General features: G+C 58.4%; 3 protein-coding genes across 7 annotated transcripts in view; 1 reads left to right on the top strand and 2 right to left on the bottom strand.

Moving 5' to 3' along the window:
* The window catches only part of EIF4A3 (eukaryotic translation initiation factor 4A3), a 321,735-nt gene that overhangs the window by 91,477 nt on the left and 213,036 nt on the right, over positions 1-17,222 (bottom strand). The window lies entirely within an intron of this gene.
* SGSH (N-sulfoglucosamine sulfohydrolase) lies at positions 176-11,307 on the bottom strand. 2 transcript variants are annotated; one of them, XM_050764031.1, is made up of 8 exons: positions 11,131-11,307; positions 7,765-7,925; positions 5,722-5,827; positions 5,304-5,454; positions 4,862-5,018; positions 4,494-4,575; positions 2,756-2,959; positions 176-1,726 (listed from the first exon to the last, which is right to left on the bottom strand). In XM_050764031.1, exons 1-8 carry the CDS (start codon positions 11,216-11,218, stop codon positions 1,167-1,169), a joined length of 1,509 nt encoding a protein of 502 aa, XP_050619988.1. In that variant the 5' UTR covers positions 11,219-11,307; the 3' UTR covers positions 176-1,166. The 2 variants fall into 2 exon arrangements, with proteins under 2 accessions (XP_050619988.1, XP_050619989.1); XM_050764032.1 differs by lacking the exon at positions 176-1,726 and adding an exon at positions 1,911-2,610.
* The window catches only part of SLC26A11 (solute carrier family 26 member 11), a 31,502-nt gene continuing 25,613 nt past the window's right edge, over positions 11,334-17,222 (top strand). For 2 of the 4 annotated variants that reach the window (XM_050764006.1, XM_050764003.1), the window contains exons 1-4: positions 12,046-12,713; positions 13,451-13,643; positions 14,442-14,527; positions 16,930-17,009. In XM_050764006.1, coding sequence (XP_050619963.1) covers positions 12,447-12,713; positions 13,451-13,643; positions 14,442-14,527; positions 16,930-17,009 — 626 coding nt within the window. In that variant the 5' untranslated portion in view covers positions 12,046-12,446. The other 2 variants (XM_050764004.1, XM_050764005.1) reach the window with 2 other exon arrangements.

Below are 17,222 nucleotides of genomic sequence, written 5' to 3'. Positions count from 1 at the left end.
AAACATCTTCACTGCACCTTCAGGGCTCGGGGAGGACCCAGGTCCCCCAGCGCCTGGCCTTGCCTCCGCCTCCTCGGGCTGTTGCAGACTGAAGGTCATTTTGACAGCAGTGTCCAAGAATCAGGAAGCTGTTCTAGAATTCAGGTTGGAATCATCATACACGAGTTCAGAAAAAGAACTTCTGCATATTTTACTAAAATAAAAAGCTTTTACAATAGCTGGCCTATGGCTTCCTCCAGCCCACCCCAGTATGGAGTGATGGGGAGAGAAGGGCGAGGGGAGCCACCCACTCAAGGAAGTGCCCTCTCCTTCGAGGGGTGTCCAGGCCGGGCTTCTGCTCCTGAGGAGGGTGGAGGCAGGGCAGGAACGGCACAGTCTCCCAGCAACGCCGACGCCACCCAAGAATTAACCCAAGCCAGAGGACGGGCATCGCCACCCAGCAATGCCAGTGCCACCCAAGAATTAACCCAAGTCAGAGGACAGGCATTGCCATACCTTCATCTTTGGACACTCTCAAAAAATAAAAGCTTCTGCCCAGAAGCACCACAGGTTCAAGCTCATCACTCAGAGAGCCTGCCGCCAATCAGCTGGAACCTGCCTGGGGACCAGGTACTTGACCATGGGGCAAAACAGAAGAAGCAGAAACCTGCCCAAAGGTTGTTCAAAGGCTTCCTCTAGGCCAGACGCTGGTAAGAGCCAGGCGCTGTGCTCCCAGGTGAGTGTGGGCGGGACCTGTGTACTGCCCACGCGGCACCGAAGCCCTTGCCTGCTGTCCGTGAAGGGCTTGTAAGTATCTGTGGCTGCCAAAGCCTAAATGGGGACCTCCCATTTGCAGGTCCCCAAACCAAGCCAGAAAACAAGACTCCCTTGTCATGGGCTGGGGGTGCTGCCCTGTCCACAGATCACACACATCTAGAATTCCCGTGCTGGGACGTGGTTCAGACACGAAGACGGCCGTGTCGTCTGCCATGATGGCAGTGTCCCTGGTGGTGGAGGGGCTGGGCACATGCTCTGGTCCCCCTCCAGGGACTGGCAGGAGTGACCCCACGGGAAGGAAGAACCCTCCTTGGACGGGAGTGTAAACGGAAGCGCTGTTTGTCAGTGCTCCCCAGGCTGGCCGGCCACAGGGACATGTCTGGGATGTGTGCACAGGCCTCCTGGGAGGGTCACAGCTCGTTGTGGAGGGGCTGGCACTGGGGAGAGAGCTTCTCCTCCAGGACGCCGTCGGGGGCACACACCCAGGGGTCGTGGGTCTCCCATTGCCACTTGGTCAGCTGGGCCCGAAGCATCTCTAGCACCTGAGCAAAGCGCGGGTCAGCGGCCAGGTTCTGGGTCTCGTGGGGGTCCCGGCTCTGGTCGTAGAGCTCCCAGCGCGCCCGGTAGTAGTAATGATGGAGGTCCTTGTACCATCCTGTGGGCTGGCCAGCTGTGGTGCGGTTCAGGAGGTCCTGGAAGGTGGGTGAGACATAGAAATCCTGGTCGATGGGAAAGGGCATCTTGAAGTTGAGGTTGTGCACGAGGCGGAAGTTCTGGTGCTGCACGGAGCGCATGGGGTAGGACATGGTGACCTCGTGGTGGCTCTGGCTCCCAAAGACGGTGGCCCAGAGGGGCTCGGCCTCCAGCGCTGGCAGGAGGGACCGGCCAGTGAGGTGGATGGTCTTCGAGCCAAAGATGGTGTAGCTGGGGTACGGGATGGAGAACCAATCCAAGATGGTGGGCGTGAGGTCTGGAAGGGAAGCGGCATCTCAGAGCAGCAGAGCCCTCAGCACACAGGACTGCCCTTGGAAGGGCCGAACCTATGCCACTCAGGGCGGCTACCCTCTCCAATCCAATCAGCAGCGGGAGGTGCCTTGTCGGGCACCTCTCACCGCCATGTCATCTCTCTGGGCCATGGTGCCTTGAATGGTATAACAAGAGGCCCTGATTCGGTGACATTTAGGATCCTTCTAAAATCCTATGGACCAGAAAAGAAGTCTATTTTTCAGCAGCTCGTCTACTCCAGCCCTGTGGTGGGTGTGGCCATAGTGCTCCTGGCTCATAATCTGGGGCCAGAGAGAGATGTGGGCAAGAGCTCGGAGGGAAAGGGAACCTGAGTTTGCTGCTGCCCCGGGCCCACCCCACCTGGAGGCTCTGCCAGGCCGTGGCCAGGACACGCGAGCCTCTGCCCTGTGCCAAGGGGCTCACCCCAAGCCCCTCACAGTCTTCCTGCACCCCTATCTTTGTCTGCACATCCATAACATGGGACTAGATGTCCCAGGCCTTTTTAGAAATGAGCAGGGTCATGAGGTGCTTTGGGTCCCCCAGGAAGGCAGGATGGGGTGCACAGATGCTCAAACGGGGGTCCCCAAGCCCACAGTATCGGCATCACCTGGGAACTTGTCAGACATGCAAATGCTTGAGCCCGCCAAAATCTACTGAATGGGACACTCTGGGGGTTGCAGTTTGGATGTTAACAAGCATTCCAGGTGATTCTGAAGCTCATTGGAGGTAGGCGAGAAAAGGCAATGGTTTTGAAAGCAGTGGGATCCAGGCGAGAATCCTAGCTTAGTGCTTATCAGCTGTGCAGTCCTGAGCAGCTTACTTCACCTCTCTGAGCCTCATCCTTTTCCTCTGCAGAGGGGGAATGACAGTCCCTTCCTCACCCAGATGACCTGAGAGCCATGTTAGGTGATGGGTGTGGAGCAGCATCTGACAGGTCGTGGCCCCGTCCCAGATCCACGCCCACCCCTTCCCTGATGGAGACAGACAGGCATACCTAGGAGGCTCACGTAGGCCTCGCTGACTTGGCCCCAGCGCTTTGGGTGCTCCGGGGAGGACACCAGTAACGGTTCAGCAGTGCCCGGCCAGTACAGGTTGGCCCTGCCGCTGGGGAAGGGGATTCCGTTGTCGGACGTGAAGATCACCAGTGTGTCGTTCAGGACACCCGCGTCACGCAGCTCCTGGAGCACAAGTCCAACTCCTGTGGTGAGGGGCGGGGAAGCAGAGCTCAGCTGCAGACACGCACGGAGGCAGGTGTGTGCAGACCCACCCGCTGATTCATCCGGCCACTGGGCTCTGCGCTTTCCGGATTTGAAAGCATCCGGTAGTTCTTCCCACTAGCTCTGGCTCTTGCCCGGCTCTGCCCAGCTCCCATTGCCTGAGCAGGCCTCGAATAGGCCTCCAGGGACTCCAGTCATCCCTTGGCCCTTCTGTGTCACCCCCAGGCAGCTGCTCCCTGGTGCCCGCCGGCTTCTGAGTTCTCTGGAATCTCGCGTCTGTCCCATGGAGCAAATAGGGCAGGGGCCAGAAAACAAGGTTTCCTCTGTACCCACTGTTTCCCAGGTCGCTAAGAATTAACGGCACAACAGGGCAATGGCAAAGGTCCCGACCTCCTGTTGTGGGTTAAACGGTGATCCCTGAGCCCAAAAGACATGTGTGCTGGCATCTGTGAAGGGGGCCTTGTTTGGAAAGGGGAACTTTGCAGATAAAGATCCTGGGACAAAATCATCCCGAAGTACTCAGGCAGGCCCTAAATCCAACGGGGTCCTTATAAGAAGCGGAAACAGGCTGGGCGCGGTGCCTCACGCCTGTAATCCCAGCACTTTGGGAGGCTGAGGCAGGTGGATCACGAGGTCAGGAGTTCAAGACCAGCTTAGCCAATATGGTGAAACCCTGTCTCTACTAAAAATATAAAAATTAGCTGGGCATGGCGGTGGGCGACTGCAGTCCCAGCTACTCTGGAGGCTGAGACAGAAGAATCGCTTGAACCCGGGAGGTGGTGGTTGTAGTGAGCCGAGATCGTGCCACTGCACTTCAGCCTGGGCAACAGAACGAGACTCGGTCTCAGAAAAAAAAAGAAGAAGAAGAGGAAGAAGAGGAAGAAGAGGAAGAAGAAGAAGCGGAGACACAGACAGAAGAGGAGACACAGGAAAAAAGGCCATGTGAAGGCTTAAGCGAGGATGGAGGTGATGTTACCACCAGCCCAGGAACACTGAGCACTGGCGCAGCCCCCAGAAGCTGGAAGAGGAAAGGCAGAGTGTCCCCTACACCTTCAGGAGAGCGTGACCCTGCTGACATCTTGATTTCAAACTTCTGGCCTCAGAACTGTGAGAGGACAAATTTTGGTTGCTGTAAGCCACCTGGTTCACGGGGCTTTTTCGGACAACCACAAAAACTCACATACCTCAAGTTCTCCATCTGCATACACTAGGGAACTCCAAACCCCCAATCCGACCCAGGTCCTGTGGCTGGAAGAATCCAAAGTCCTCACCCAACCTCTGGGGTGCCCTAAGGCCCCAGCCCAGGAGCAGTTCCACATCAGGGCAGTCCCGGAGTGGGTCCTGATGCCACCCACAGGCCCCACCTCTCAATGTGGGCTCTGCCGGCTGCAGCACAGGGCCTGCCACACTGGGACCCTCACCCACACCCTGCTGTGATCTGACTGAGAGGGCGCTGGCCCAGGTTGGGGACCCAGGCCGTGGCACCCCTCTCAGTGCCCCATTCTGCAAGCCCACCTTGGTCCATGCGGCCGATGGTGGTGTACTGAGCGGCAAGGTCGGCTCGGGCTGCCGGGGTGTCAGGGACGAAGTAAGGCACCTGGGGCAGGCGGTGGGGAGCCAGGCTTAGAACAGACGGACTAGGGGAGCAGCGTCCAGCCTTCTCCCTGGGGCCTCCTACAAATGGATGAGCTCAGAACAGCCTCACTCTGGACCACCCCGTCTCTCTACGGTTCTCTCTGTGGTCCCAAGGATGGGAACCTGAATCCAGTTTGGTCAGCGCATCTTTCTTCATCATCTAGGGCCAAGGCTGCAAGCTCGCAGGAGGCCCAGGTCCCTGACCCAGGGCTGACGGGCATCCTGAAACGCGAGAGGGGCCCTCCTACCAGCACGTCCAGTGGGTCATAGGCCTGGGGGGTCCAGTCTGGGATACGACCCATGCCGCTCTCTCCGTTGCCAAACTTCTCACAGAAGGTTCCGTACTGGGGCTGGGAGTGCCCGCAGCGGTGGGGGTCATGGAAGGCGACGTAGAGGAAGAAAGGCCTGCACAGGAGGAGGCCCATTGCCAAGGCTGCGGGGCCAATGCCGCCTGGCACAGGAAGCCCCTCGGCTCTGCCTCCTCCTCTGTATCTGGAAGTCAACCTGTAACCCTCACCGCCTCAGTTTCCCCAGGTCCCTTCTCCCTCTGACCAGGCTAATTCGAGTACCTGGAACCTTCTCCCCGCCCCCATTCCAGCCACATGGGGGCCCATGCATCCTGCCTGAAGACTCCAGGCTGTGCTCTGGGACCAGCCGCCAGGGGGAAGGGGCAGGGGCCCCGACTCATACCGGTCATCCTGAGTCTGCAGGAATTTCCGGACGAGCAGCTTAATTCTGGTGATGTTCCGTCCCACCTGGAGGACGGAGCCGTTCTCCTCCGTGTAAGCAAAGTCAAACGGGTACACGGCCTCCGGCCCCACGTGCTTCTTCCCGATGATGCCTGGATGGGAAGAGAGGCCTGTCCAGAGTCCCTTCTGCCTCCCAACCCCCTCTGCTCCCTTCTCCGCCCCCCTCAGCCCTAAGCGCACTGTGGGTTCTCGTGGACTCACAGCCCAGCCAGGAGACCCAGGCCCAGGTCTTTTGGGACGAGAGCTAAGGGCAGGCCACAGGGGCTGAGGGTGCGTGGGGACAAGGTGCCAAACCTCCTGGGCTCTGGTCTGGCCTCGGTGCCTCACCCCACGCCCTGTCCTTGGCACAGGGTCCTCACCTGTGCGCACACCAGCTTGGCTGAGCAGCAGTGGCAGGCTCCGCACCTTGTCGAAGGAGTTGAAGTGGTGCACATCCTGGTGCAGCCCGTACATCCCATTCTGATGCTGCCAGCAAAGGTGCATGAGATCCAGGGCCCCCAGGCAGCCAGGGCCCGCCTGCGGCACCTGTTCTCCCACAGTCCTCCCATCCCCAGGGGCCTTCTCGGGGCCCTGATTTAGACTTCGAGTGGCCAGCACCCAGAGAGACTGCCTCCACCTCCCACTCCCTGCCCAAGAGGCCCTGGGTCCCTCTTGTGAAAGGAGGACTTCGCAAGAAAGGAGGGGACCTGGGGGGCGTGCACTGGCACGAGGGCGGCCTTGATGTTCTTTCCGCATGTCTGTACTTTTGAACTTTTCTATTACAATCACATGTTACAGAATGAAAAAGACAGGGCCAGGCCTTGTTTTATTACCTAGTTATTTTATATTGTAAAAGATATTGTACATTTTAAAAACTCAGATTGCCGGCCAGGCACGGTGGCTCACGCCTGTAATCCCAGCACTTTGGGAGACTGAGGCGGGTGGATCACGAGATCAGGAGATCGAGACCAGCCCGGCCAACATGATGAAACCTTGTCTCTACTAAAAATACAAAAATTAGCTGGGTGTGGTGGTGGGCACCTGTAGTCCCAGCTACTCGGGAGGCTGAGGCAGGAGAATGGCTTGAACCTGGGAGGTGGAGGTTGCAGTGAGCTGAGATGGCACCAGTGCACTCCAGCCTGGGCAACAGAGTGAGACTCCATCTCAAAAAACAAACAGACAAACAAACAAACAAACAAAAAAACAATAAGTGTCCTCAAACACCCGTGTTCACAGCAGCTTTATTCACAACAGCCAAAGGGTAGCAGCAACCCAAGTGCCCACTGACAGATAAATGGAGAAGGAAAATGCGGGGTCCATCCATCCACTGGAATATAATTCAGCCCTAAAGTGGAGGGAAGTTCTGACTAGTGCTACAGCATGGTTAATCCTGAGGACATTGTGCTGAGTGAAGTAAGGACACAAAAGGGGGGCCAGGTGCGGTGGCTCACACCTGTAATCCCAGCACTTTGGGAGGCCGAGGCAGGCAGATCATTTGAGGTCAGGAGTTCAAAACCAGCCTGACCAACATGGTGAAATCCCATCTCTACTAAAAATACAAAAATTAGTCAGGTGTGGTGGTGTGCACCTGTAATCCCAGCTACGTGGGAGACTAAGGCAGGAGAATTGCTGGAACCTGGGAGGCAGAGGCTGCAGTGAGCCAAGATCACACCGCTGCACTCCAGCCTGGGTGACAGAGTGAGACTCTAACTCAAAAAAAAAAAAAAAAAAAAAAAAAGACTAGTCCTGTGTGATTCCACTCTTATGTGGCCCCTGGAGCAGTCAGAGTCATAGAGACGGGATAGGGAGGGAGAACGTGGAGCTGGTGTTTCATGGGACACAGCTTCTGTCTGGGAATATGGAAAAGTTCTGGAAGTGGATGGTGGTGATGGCTGCACAACAATGTGAATGCACTTCATGCCCCGGAACTGTGTGCTGAAAAATGGCTAAGATGGGAACATCGATGTTTGTGCATTTACCACAATAAAACAGGAGTGTGTGTGCCCAGCGGCAGCCACTCCCCGCACCATGGTGTTCCTGGGACACTGTGGCGATGGCGGGTCACGCTGACTCAGTCCACAGGCCTCACGCTGTTTACATACGAAGCATGAGCCCCGCCAATCCCCATAACTAGAGTGGCATCTCATTATACCCACCATCTTACAGATGGGGAAACTGAGGCACAGGGAGGTAGGTTACTTGCTCAAGGCCACACACAGCAGTGGAGCCAGGGCTGGTAGGTGAGTTGGAGCCCCTAGTCTGCACTCACGGCCGTAGGCTGTTCTTGCCTCCTCCTGGAGGTGGGAGGGAAAGCGGGCAACACCCCCAGGGAGCCCGGGGATGGGAGATGTGGCAGAGGACTGGGCCCCGGACGGAGCCTGTCTACTCCCTGCCCATCCCCTCCTCCTGCCCTTGCACCTCACCTGGGGCAGGCCAGTGAGGAGGCTGGCGCGGCTGGGAGAGCAGCTGCTGACCGAGGTGAAGGCGTTGCGGAAGAGGAGACTGCGGCGGGCCAAGGCATCCAGGTGCGGGGTGGCGATGGCGCTGTTGTTGTACGCACCACTCTCAAAGCCTCCGTCATCCGCTGCGTGAGGTGGGAGACAGAGAGCACATGGTGGGCTGCGGTCATGAGAAACAGCACTGGGAGTGAGGGAGGCTGGGGCTGTGATGCCAGGAGGCAAGATACCCAGGTGGGCATGGTACTGGCTCAGCGTGAACACTCATCGTGAAACGCTATTCTGACAGAGCACTTCATTACCTAGGAGGCATGACACCCGCGTGGGTACATCAGGCAAGCATGATATCAGAGGGCATGTTAGCAGGTCTGATACTTGGTGGGTATGTTAGCAGGCAGGCATGTACCCAGAAGACCCCATACCCACTGGGTATGTTAGCAAGAAGGCATGGTACCTAGTGGGCACAATACCTGGTGGGTATATCAGCAAGCAGGCATGGTGGCCAGTAGGCATGAAACCTGGTGGGTATGTTAGCAGGTGGGCATGGTACCCAGCAGGCCTGATACCCAGTGGGTATGTTAGCAGGTAGACTGGTACCCAGCAGGGATGATGCCTGGTGGTATGTTAGCAGGTAGACTGGTACCCAGCAGGGATGATGCCTGGGTGGTATGTTAGCAGGCAGGCATGGTATTTAAGTGGGCATCATACCACAATAAGCTTGATGATATCCTAAGCAGGCATGATACCCAGTGGGTATGTTGGCAGGTGGGCACGGTACACAGGCTGAACTGACAGCTGGGGGGTATAAGCAGATGGGCATGGTACCCAGGCAGGCCTGGTACCTGCGTAGGTATGTTAGCAGGCAGGCATGGTACCCGAGTGGGCAAGATACTCATGTCGGCATGATATCCCAACAAGCTTGATGATACCCCAGTAGGCATGCCACCTGGATGGGCATGTTAGCTGGCTAGGCATTTAGGCAGACAGCGGCTGAATGCATAGCCACAGCCGGGCATTCCACAGCCGCGCATGGCCACAGTGGCCGAATGCATAGCCACAGCCGGGCATTCCACAGCCGCGCATGGCCACAGTGGCTGAATGCATGGCCACAGCCGGGCATTCCACAGCCGCGCATGGCCACAGTGGCTGAATGCATGGCCACAGCCGGGCATTCCACAGCCGCGCATGGCCACAGTGGCTGAATGCATGGCCACAGCCGCGCATTCCACAGCTGCGCATGACCACAGTGGCTGAATGCATGGCCACCGAACTGCTGGGCAATTCTGGGCTCTGCAGAAACTGCGTGGAGCCTCACCCAGGCACGTCTAAAGATCTATGTGTGTGCGTCCCACCGCTGCTTCTCACTGATGCCATCTCAAAGGCCCAGTGACCTTGCAGGTTGTCTATTTCAACGCTTTCACTCTCCACAAAGCAGCTGAGGCCCAGAAAGGTGAGGTGCAGTGCCCAAGGCCACACACTGGGCAGCGGGAAACAGGGACGGGCCGCTGAACTCCCACAACCACACCAAGCTTCTTCCCCCTGCTCTGGAGTAGAGGGCACTGGGGGCACCACAGGAGAGGCTGGTGGGAGCCCTCAGGACCAACACTTTCCCCAGTTCCCTCAGAGTCTCCCTCAGAGGTCCACGGGCAGAGGAGGCTGGGCACCTTCCAGCTGGGCTCCCGTCCTCCACCCCACAGTGCCCACGGGGTGTGAGCGCATGGCAGCCAGGTAAACCCGGAGGGAGAGGGGGATGGGCTGTGCTCCCTACCCCCCTACCCACAGGCCAGGAGGAAAGCTGCCCTTCTCCAAACCCAGAGTTGCTCGGCACTTGGCTGTGGGCCTGCTGTGGACTGAACTGTGTCCTCCCAGAATTCATACGCTGAAGCCCTGATGTCAACATCACTGTATCTGGAGACAGGGTCCTTAATTAAGGTTAAATGATTCATAAGGATGAGACCCTGATCTGACAGGACTGCGGCCTTATAAGAAAATAAAGAGAGCGCCAGGTGCAGTGTTTCATGCCTGTAATCCCAGGACCCTGGAGGCCGCGGCAGGAAGATCGCTTGAGCCCAGGAGTTCGAGACCAGCCTGGGCAATACAGTGAGACCTTGTCTCTACAAAAAATACAAAAATTAGCCGGGCATGGTGATGTGCACCTGAGGTCCCAGCTACCTGGGAGGCTGAGGCAGGAGGATCACTTGAGCCTGGAGGTTGAGGCTGTAGTAAGCTGTGATTGTGCCACTGCACTCCATCCTGGGTGACAGAGTGAGACCCTGTCTCACAAAAAAAAAAAAAAAGAAGAAAAAAGAAAGGAAAAGGAAGTGAGACCACCCCCATCCACTTGTCATGTGAGGAAACAGTGAGAGGGTGACCACCTGTAAGCCGAAAGCGGACCCTCACTGGAACCCAACCAAGCTGGCACCCTGACCTTGGATTTTCAGCCCACAGAATTGTGAGAAATACATTTCTGTTTAAGCCAATCCATGGCAGTCCGTGCTAAGACAGGCCCTAGCCCAGTGGCCGCATAGCCTGGGCTCTGAAAGCCTCCTGTAGGAATCCTCATACGCAGATGAGGATCCATGCAGGTTCTCTGCTGAGTTTCTGGGAGGCGAGGAGTTGGCAGGAGAGCTGTTTATGTTACAATGAGCCGAACCCCCGCCCAGAGACCACAAAATTAATCAGAAAGAGGGCACCTGGCAGAGCGCCAGACCTCAGAAGGGGAAAGAATCGCAGGCCTTGGGTTTGGCCTCGTCACTTGTCATGGGCCAGAGCCCTGATTACCCAAACCGGAAGTCTTGTGAGCAACACAGTGCTTGCGCTGGAGGAACCCAGGGTTTCTGAGAGGGACTGGGATTGGGGGTGGGTGGTGGAGGGCTGTGCCCTTGGGACATAGCTGAGCCACAGCCTATGGGGTCGGAAAAGATTGCAGCGGGGAGGAGATGAGAGCCAGAGCCAGGAGGGCACCCTGTCTGCAGTCTCTGGGGACCTGAGCACCAGTCCCTCCTCTGGAATCCCCTCCCGAGAGCGATCTGGGATCCGTGGACCCCTGAGCCCTGGCTGGGCAGGGTCAGAGGAGGGTGGGGACAAGCGGCAGGAGGTAAATGTAGGGGTGCTGGATGCTGGGGCTCACCCCTCCAGCCCTTGCTGCCCTCTCTGGGGAGACACTCATGAAGAGTCTGGGGGCAACACAGTGAGGAGGACGAGAGGGAATGGCAGTGGGGATACAAGGGCAGGGCACACTAGGGTCAGCGTTGACCACGGGTGGGGAGGAGGCCAGTGGCCACTTCCGCGGGCCACAGCAGGTGGGCGTGGGGGGGCGGCGCCGGCACTCACCGAGGAGCAGCAGTGCGTTCCGGGGGCGCGCCCGGCAGAGCCCCAGGACTAGCAGCAGCGCGCAGCAGGCGGGCCCGGACCGGCGCATGGCGGCGGCTCCGGCTCCGGCTCCGACTCCGGCTCCCGCTCCCGCCCCGGCTCTGGTCTCTCGCTCGGCTCCGCCCCTGCCCCGCCCCCGCCCCGCCCCCGCCCCGCCCCCGGTCACGAGCGCGCCAGACCCCGCCCCGGCCTGTCCCAGGCGATTCCTGCGGACCCGGCTGCGGCGACGCCAGGAGACCCCAAGCTGCAACGCCGAGTGGGTGAGTCCGTGGCCCGCAAGGGCGGCGAGCGGGGACCAGGGGCGGGGGGTGCGGACGGTGGCCGGGGTCGCCCGGGGCAGCCGACGCGGGGGCCAGCGCGGAGTCCGAAAGTGCGGGGGCCTCCCGTGGGGACCACTCCCCCGCCGCGTCCCCACCCGGGTCGCCGCGGCCCTTGGCCTTGCTCGGGGTCAAGGGACCGCGGACGGTCAGGTGGCGCGGTCCTCCGGAGACCCCAGGATCCGGAGCCAGCGGCCTCGTGGGCGGGGCCGGGGGCTGGGCAGTGGATTTTGCCCGGAGCGGCCGGGGGCGTGGCGGGGTGGGGGTGGCAGCTCTGTACGCTGGCGCCGGGGCCCTGGAAGATGCTGCGCACCTGAATTAACCGGGCGCCTCTGATGCCCTCCCAGAAGCAACTAGAATTCCAGGACTCTGAAAGCCACAGGTGGGGGCTGAGCGAGGCCTGGCCTCAGGAGCCGAGGACCGCCCCCCAGCCCCCCACGAGCGCCGCAGTCCACCGTAGTGGGTGGAGCCCGCCTTGGTGCGCAGTTGGAAAACCTCGGAACCCCTCCGGATCTCCCGGCTGTCACCCGCACCCCCCGCCAGCCTAGGGTGCGCCCGCGGGCCCTGCTTCTCTCCCTGTTAAATTCCCTGGGGAGAGGGGAAAAAAGGCAAAGGAAGCCGGTTCTCCAGGAGCCAGAAGTATTGAGCTTAATTAGTCTTCAGACTTCTCAATCAGAAATCACTTACCAGTTTCTTATCTGGGAGAGTTGAGGATGAAGGGACAGAAGACACCCAGGATTTGCACAGGAGGGGGGATTCAGGGAGAGAGAGTGATGAGGGACGGGGTGGGCCCTCCAGTCTTGGCCCAGTCCCAGTCTTGTGCACGTTGTTGGCTTCCTCTCAGAGCCGTCTGGTTCAGTCCCCCTGGGAAGGGGAGACCCATAGTGACCCCTCCTGACACCCATCGACCCTGACCAGTGTTGCCGGGTTCATCAAAGGCCACGCTCTCACTGCTGGTCTATGTCACCTGCACCCCCCAGCCCCACCGTAGGGATGCCTTCTTCGGTGACGGCTCTGGGTCAGGCCAGGTCATCCGGCCCCGGGATGGCCTCCAGCGCCTGCTGCTGCTCGCCTGCGGCTGTGCAGAGGAGACTGCCCATCCTGGCGTGGCTGCCGAACTACTCCCTGCAGTGGCTGAAGATGGATTTCATCGCAGGTCTCTCAGTTGGCCTCACTGCCATTCCCCAGGCACTGGCCTATGCTGAAGTGGCTGGACTCCCGCCCCAGGTGAGGTGTCTGACCCTGCTGCCAGCCACATCTCAGAAGCAGTGCAGAATACACAGTATCAATCCCAGACGCCAGCAGAGATTCCGGGTTTCCAGCCCCTGGGCGCCAAGGAACCTTTGGTTTACAGTGTGTGACGCATGACTGTCTCTGGGCCGATCCAGGCTCCGATGCCTGTTTGGCACATACAGACACTGAGCTGGTTATGAAGAGGCCAGTGAGATGACTCACGGAGGCCTCAGGAGTTCAAGACCAGCCTGACCAAAATAGTGAAACCCTGTCTCCACTAACAATACAAAAATTAGCCAGGTGCAGTGGCGGGTACCTGTAATCCCAGCTACCGGGAAGGCTGAGGCAGGAGAACTGCTTGAAACCGGGAGGCAGAGGTTGCTGTGAGCCGAGATCGTGCCACTGCACTCAAACCTGGGTGACAGAGCAAGACTCTGTCTCAGGAAAAAAAAAAAGAATGTTTCCTCAGACTTGGACACAGCACACGGGCCTGCACCAACCCTCTGCCTTGCTGTCTGCACCCTGAGCCCCCAGTTGGGTGCTGCTGAAGAAGTGGCCTCCTGATCACCGCAGGTCCACCCACAGGGCAGGGTGGTGCACCTCTCACCTGTGCGTGCTTGGGTGCCCGGGACACAGCTGGCACCCACAGATCCTGTGCTTGGACACACACACTAGGGACCTGGTGGACAGGCCTCGGCCTCCTGCGTGCTCACCGCCGTCTCTCCCCACAGTACGGCCTCTACTCTGCCTTCGTGGGCTGCTTCGTCTATTTCTTCCTGGGCACCTCCCGGGATGTGACTCTGGGACCCACCGCCATTATGTCCCTCCTGGTCTCCTTCTACACCTTCCACGAGCCTGCCTATGCTGTGCTGCTGGCCTTCCTGTCCGGCTGCATCCAGCTGGCCATGGGGGTCCTGCATTTGGGTGAGGCTCTACCTTCTTGCCAAGGGGATGCCTTTGACCTCAGCATTTCCTTGTTTGCATTTCAAGGTCTATCCCCATGTGTGTCGTGGGGGTGTGTGTGTGTGTGTGTCGTGGGGGTGTGGGTATGTGTGTGTGTGTGTCGTGGGGGTGTGGGTATGTGTGTGTGTGTGTCGTGGGGGTGTGGGTGTGTGTGTGTGTCGTGGGGGTGTGGGTCTGTGTGTGTCGTGGGGGTGTGGGGGTGTGTGTGTCGTGGGGGTGTGGGGGTGTGTGTGTGTGTCATGGGGGTGTGGGTATGTATGTATAAGTGTGGTGTGGGTGCGGGTGTGTGTTTTGGTGTGTAGGTGGGTGGGTGGTAGAGGGGGTGGGACGCTTGGCCTTTAGTCTACTCTTTTCTGCTTAGAGGCCAGGACACTCTGGAGAAGTGCCTGTGGCCTCAGACCCCAGTTTCCCTTTTCTGCTCTCCAAGAACAGCCAAGCAGCGTGTGTTACCCCCAGTCCGTAGCTGCAGTGTCTGCTCCCCAATCCCACCTGTGCCGCCTCCCCCAGCTCACATCGCCACTCATCCTCAGGGACTGGGTGGAGCTGGGACCAGCTCAGTGTCCCCAGCTCACATCTCCCCTCATCCTCTGGGACTGGGTGGAGCTGGGACCAGCTCAGTGTCCCCAGCTCACATCTCCCCTCATCCTCTGGGACTGGGTGGAGCTGGGACCAGCTCGGTGTCCCCAGCTCACATCTCCCCTCATCCTCTGGGACTGGGTGGAGCTGGGACCAGCTTGGTGTTCCCTCTTGGCCGGCCAGGGTTCCTGCTGGACTTCATTTCCTGCCCCGTCATCAAAGGCTTCACCTCTGCCGCTACAGTCACCATCGGCTTTGGACAGATCAAGGTAGGCACAGTGCCCACCCAGGACACTGCTCTTCGGCTGCTGCTTGTTGGCTCAGGGATAGCGGGAGCAGGACCGAGGCCAGTCCTGACCCCTGTGGTCAGTGGACGTCTTGCTGTTTCAGGTTGTCCTCTGTGGGTTAAGAAGCACGCGGTGCTCTCACGGGTCCCCTGTTAATAAATGACCCCCCGGGAGGGATGTTGCGTGATGGTTGGATTTTACAGCGGGTAACTTGGGGGCCGGTAATTCCATCCCCCTGCTCTTGCCCGAGTTTCTGTGCCAGTGTGCTTGGCTGGCTCTGTGACGTGGCTCTGTTCTCCCTGCACTGGGCACATCCAGCAGGCCCCACCGGTCACGAGCACGCTGCTAGAATTTCTACAAGCAAATTATTTACCCATGCTGATTTAGCTAGATGGTTTCGTTCTGTGCCTTTTTCCCCCCTGGTTTCTATTTAATATTTCTTAAATGCCATGCATTTTATATTTCCTTTTAAAACATCTATAAGAAGCTCTAAAGTCAGTCATCAGCTGAGGGTGTAATTTATTCTCTTTTTGCTGGGTTGTAAGTTCTTCGAGGGCAGGAACTGTCCTTCTCCCAGCCATGGCCGCCTAGCACTGGGCTTTTGCAGTAGGGGGGTGCTCAGTTGGGTGTGTGTGAAGTAAGCCCAATTCCACAGATGGGGCTGTGTGGCCCTCATGACAGACTGGGGTCACATGCTGCCTCCTGACCCTGTGTCACTGCCAGGCTCTGCTGCAGGCTAGCCTGAGACAGTCTTCCCTGATGGAGGCACCATGAGAAGACCAAGGACAGGAGAATGTGTGTGTGAGTGTGTGTGTGTGTGTGAGTGTGTGTGTGTGAGAGTGTGAGTGTGAGAGTGTGTGAATGTGAGTGTGAGAGTGTGAGAGTATGTGAGAGTGTGTATGTGTGTGTGGTTGAGTGTGTGTATGTGAGTGTGAAAGTGTGAGTGTGAGAGTGTATGTGAGAGGGTGTGAGTGTGTGCAAGTGTGAGTGTGAGAGTGTATGTGAGAGGGTGTGTGTGAGTGTGTGAAAGTGTGAGTGTGTGAATGTGTGAGAGTGCATATGTGAGAGTGTGCGTATGTGAGAGTGCGTGTGTGATTGGACACTTTTTGCACTCTTGCTACGTGCAAGGCGCTGGGCGAGACACTCTCCGTGTGTAATTCTCAGCACACCCCTGGGAGGTAGGTGCGTCATTATTTCCATTTTAGAGAGGAGGGACCAACTTAGGTGTGGGTGAGTGTGATTTGTACGTTATCTACACACATCTCTCAGGGTTAGCTTGGCAAATGCTGTTTCAGGGCATGGTTGGTTCTTTATTCTGGAAACATCGTTTTTGGTATCAAGAATGTTCTTTTTAGGATCGCAGTGAGAGTGGAGAGTGCCTTGTTCAGACCTTCATACTTGGCAACTCCAGCCCTGCCCAGGCACTCTGCAGCCATCTGGGGGGAGGGCGTCCCCTGACATGCTCAGGACAGAAGCCCCTACCCCAGCAGTCCCAGAGTCCACCCACCAGGATGTCCTAACCCCATCCACCGTGTGCGCAGCCGTTTTAGGGCAGGGTCCTTGAGCCTGTGACCCTGGGAGCCGGGGCCTCGACTTTCCCCTCTGACTCCTGTCGGGTCTCAGGCGACGTAAAGAACTAAATAAAGCACAAGCTGTGCCTGCACTGTAGATCCCAGCTACGTGGGAGGCCGAGGTGGGAGGATCACTGAAGCCCAGGAGTTCAAATCCAGCCTGGGCCACAGAGCAAGCAAGACCCCCCCCACCCCGCCAAAGAAAAAAAACTAAACTGAAACACAGGATGGAGTGCCTTCCCCCGCCCAGGACCCCTGAGAGCTGGCATCATGGTGGGAGATTCCTGCCTGGCTGAGGATTCCCCAGCCCAGCTTCTTGAAGCCTCTGGGAGCCTTCCACATCTGTGCACCGGGAAGATTCCGCAGCGGCAGGGCTGGGGGGTGGTGGGGCACCTAGTGATGGAGGCATTCTCAAGCCAGTGGCAGCAAGGGTCTACATTGCAGGGGGCCTGGTCACCAAGCTGCCTCGAGCCAATGGGGGGCGGGGCTGGGCAGCCTATGGCCCCTGGCCATCAAGCTGTAGAACCGGGCTCCCTGCTATGGGGTCACCTACACTGTTTTTTATGAGAAAAGTAATTTAGAGAAACATATCACTGACCCAGTAATTGTGAAGTACTGTGTCCCCCGAGGGTAGCTTTGATCTCCTGCCCTAGGGGGCATTGGGAGTGGGCAGATGGACCCCTGAGCCCCTAAGATGGGCCCCGAGAATGAGGGTCTGGGATGGGGGTTGTGGGGCAGGTGGGCGGGGAGCTGGGGCCAGATGGCCTTGGTTTGGGGGCAGGGCCTCTGATCAGCATCTCTGTGTTTGGACAGAACCTGCTGGGACTACAGAACATCCCCAGGCAGTTCTTCCTGCAGGTGTACCACACCTTCCTCAGGATCGCAGAGACCAGGTACCCCGGGCTTTGTTCCTCCCTCCTATAAGGAAGCTCCTCCTCCCACACCTCCTCTGCCAGCCCCCACCTCAGTTTCCACGGCTGGTGGCTGCTCAGACAGGGGTCCCCAGAGCAGCCCCTCAGCAGCACCTGCGAGCTGGCAAGAAATGAGACTCTCAGCCATTTTCAGACCTGCCTGTCAGGGCCACTGTTTTAACAGGAGGCCCATGG

Source organism: Macaca thibetana, chromosome 16 (assembly GCF_024542745.1).
Source record: "Macaca thibetana thibetana isolate TM-01 chromosome 16, ASM2454274v1, whole genome shotgun sequence".
In the NCBI taxonomy this organism is placed as follows: domain Eukaryota; kingdom Metazoa; phylum Chordata; class Mammalia; order Primates; family Cercopithecidae; genus Macaca; species Macaca thibetana.
The sequence above is the reverse complement of the archived record's forward strand: the minus strand, read 5'-3'. Positions and strand labels throughout refer to the sequence as shown.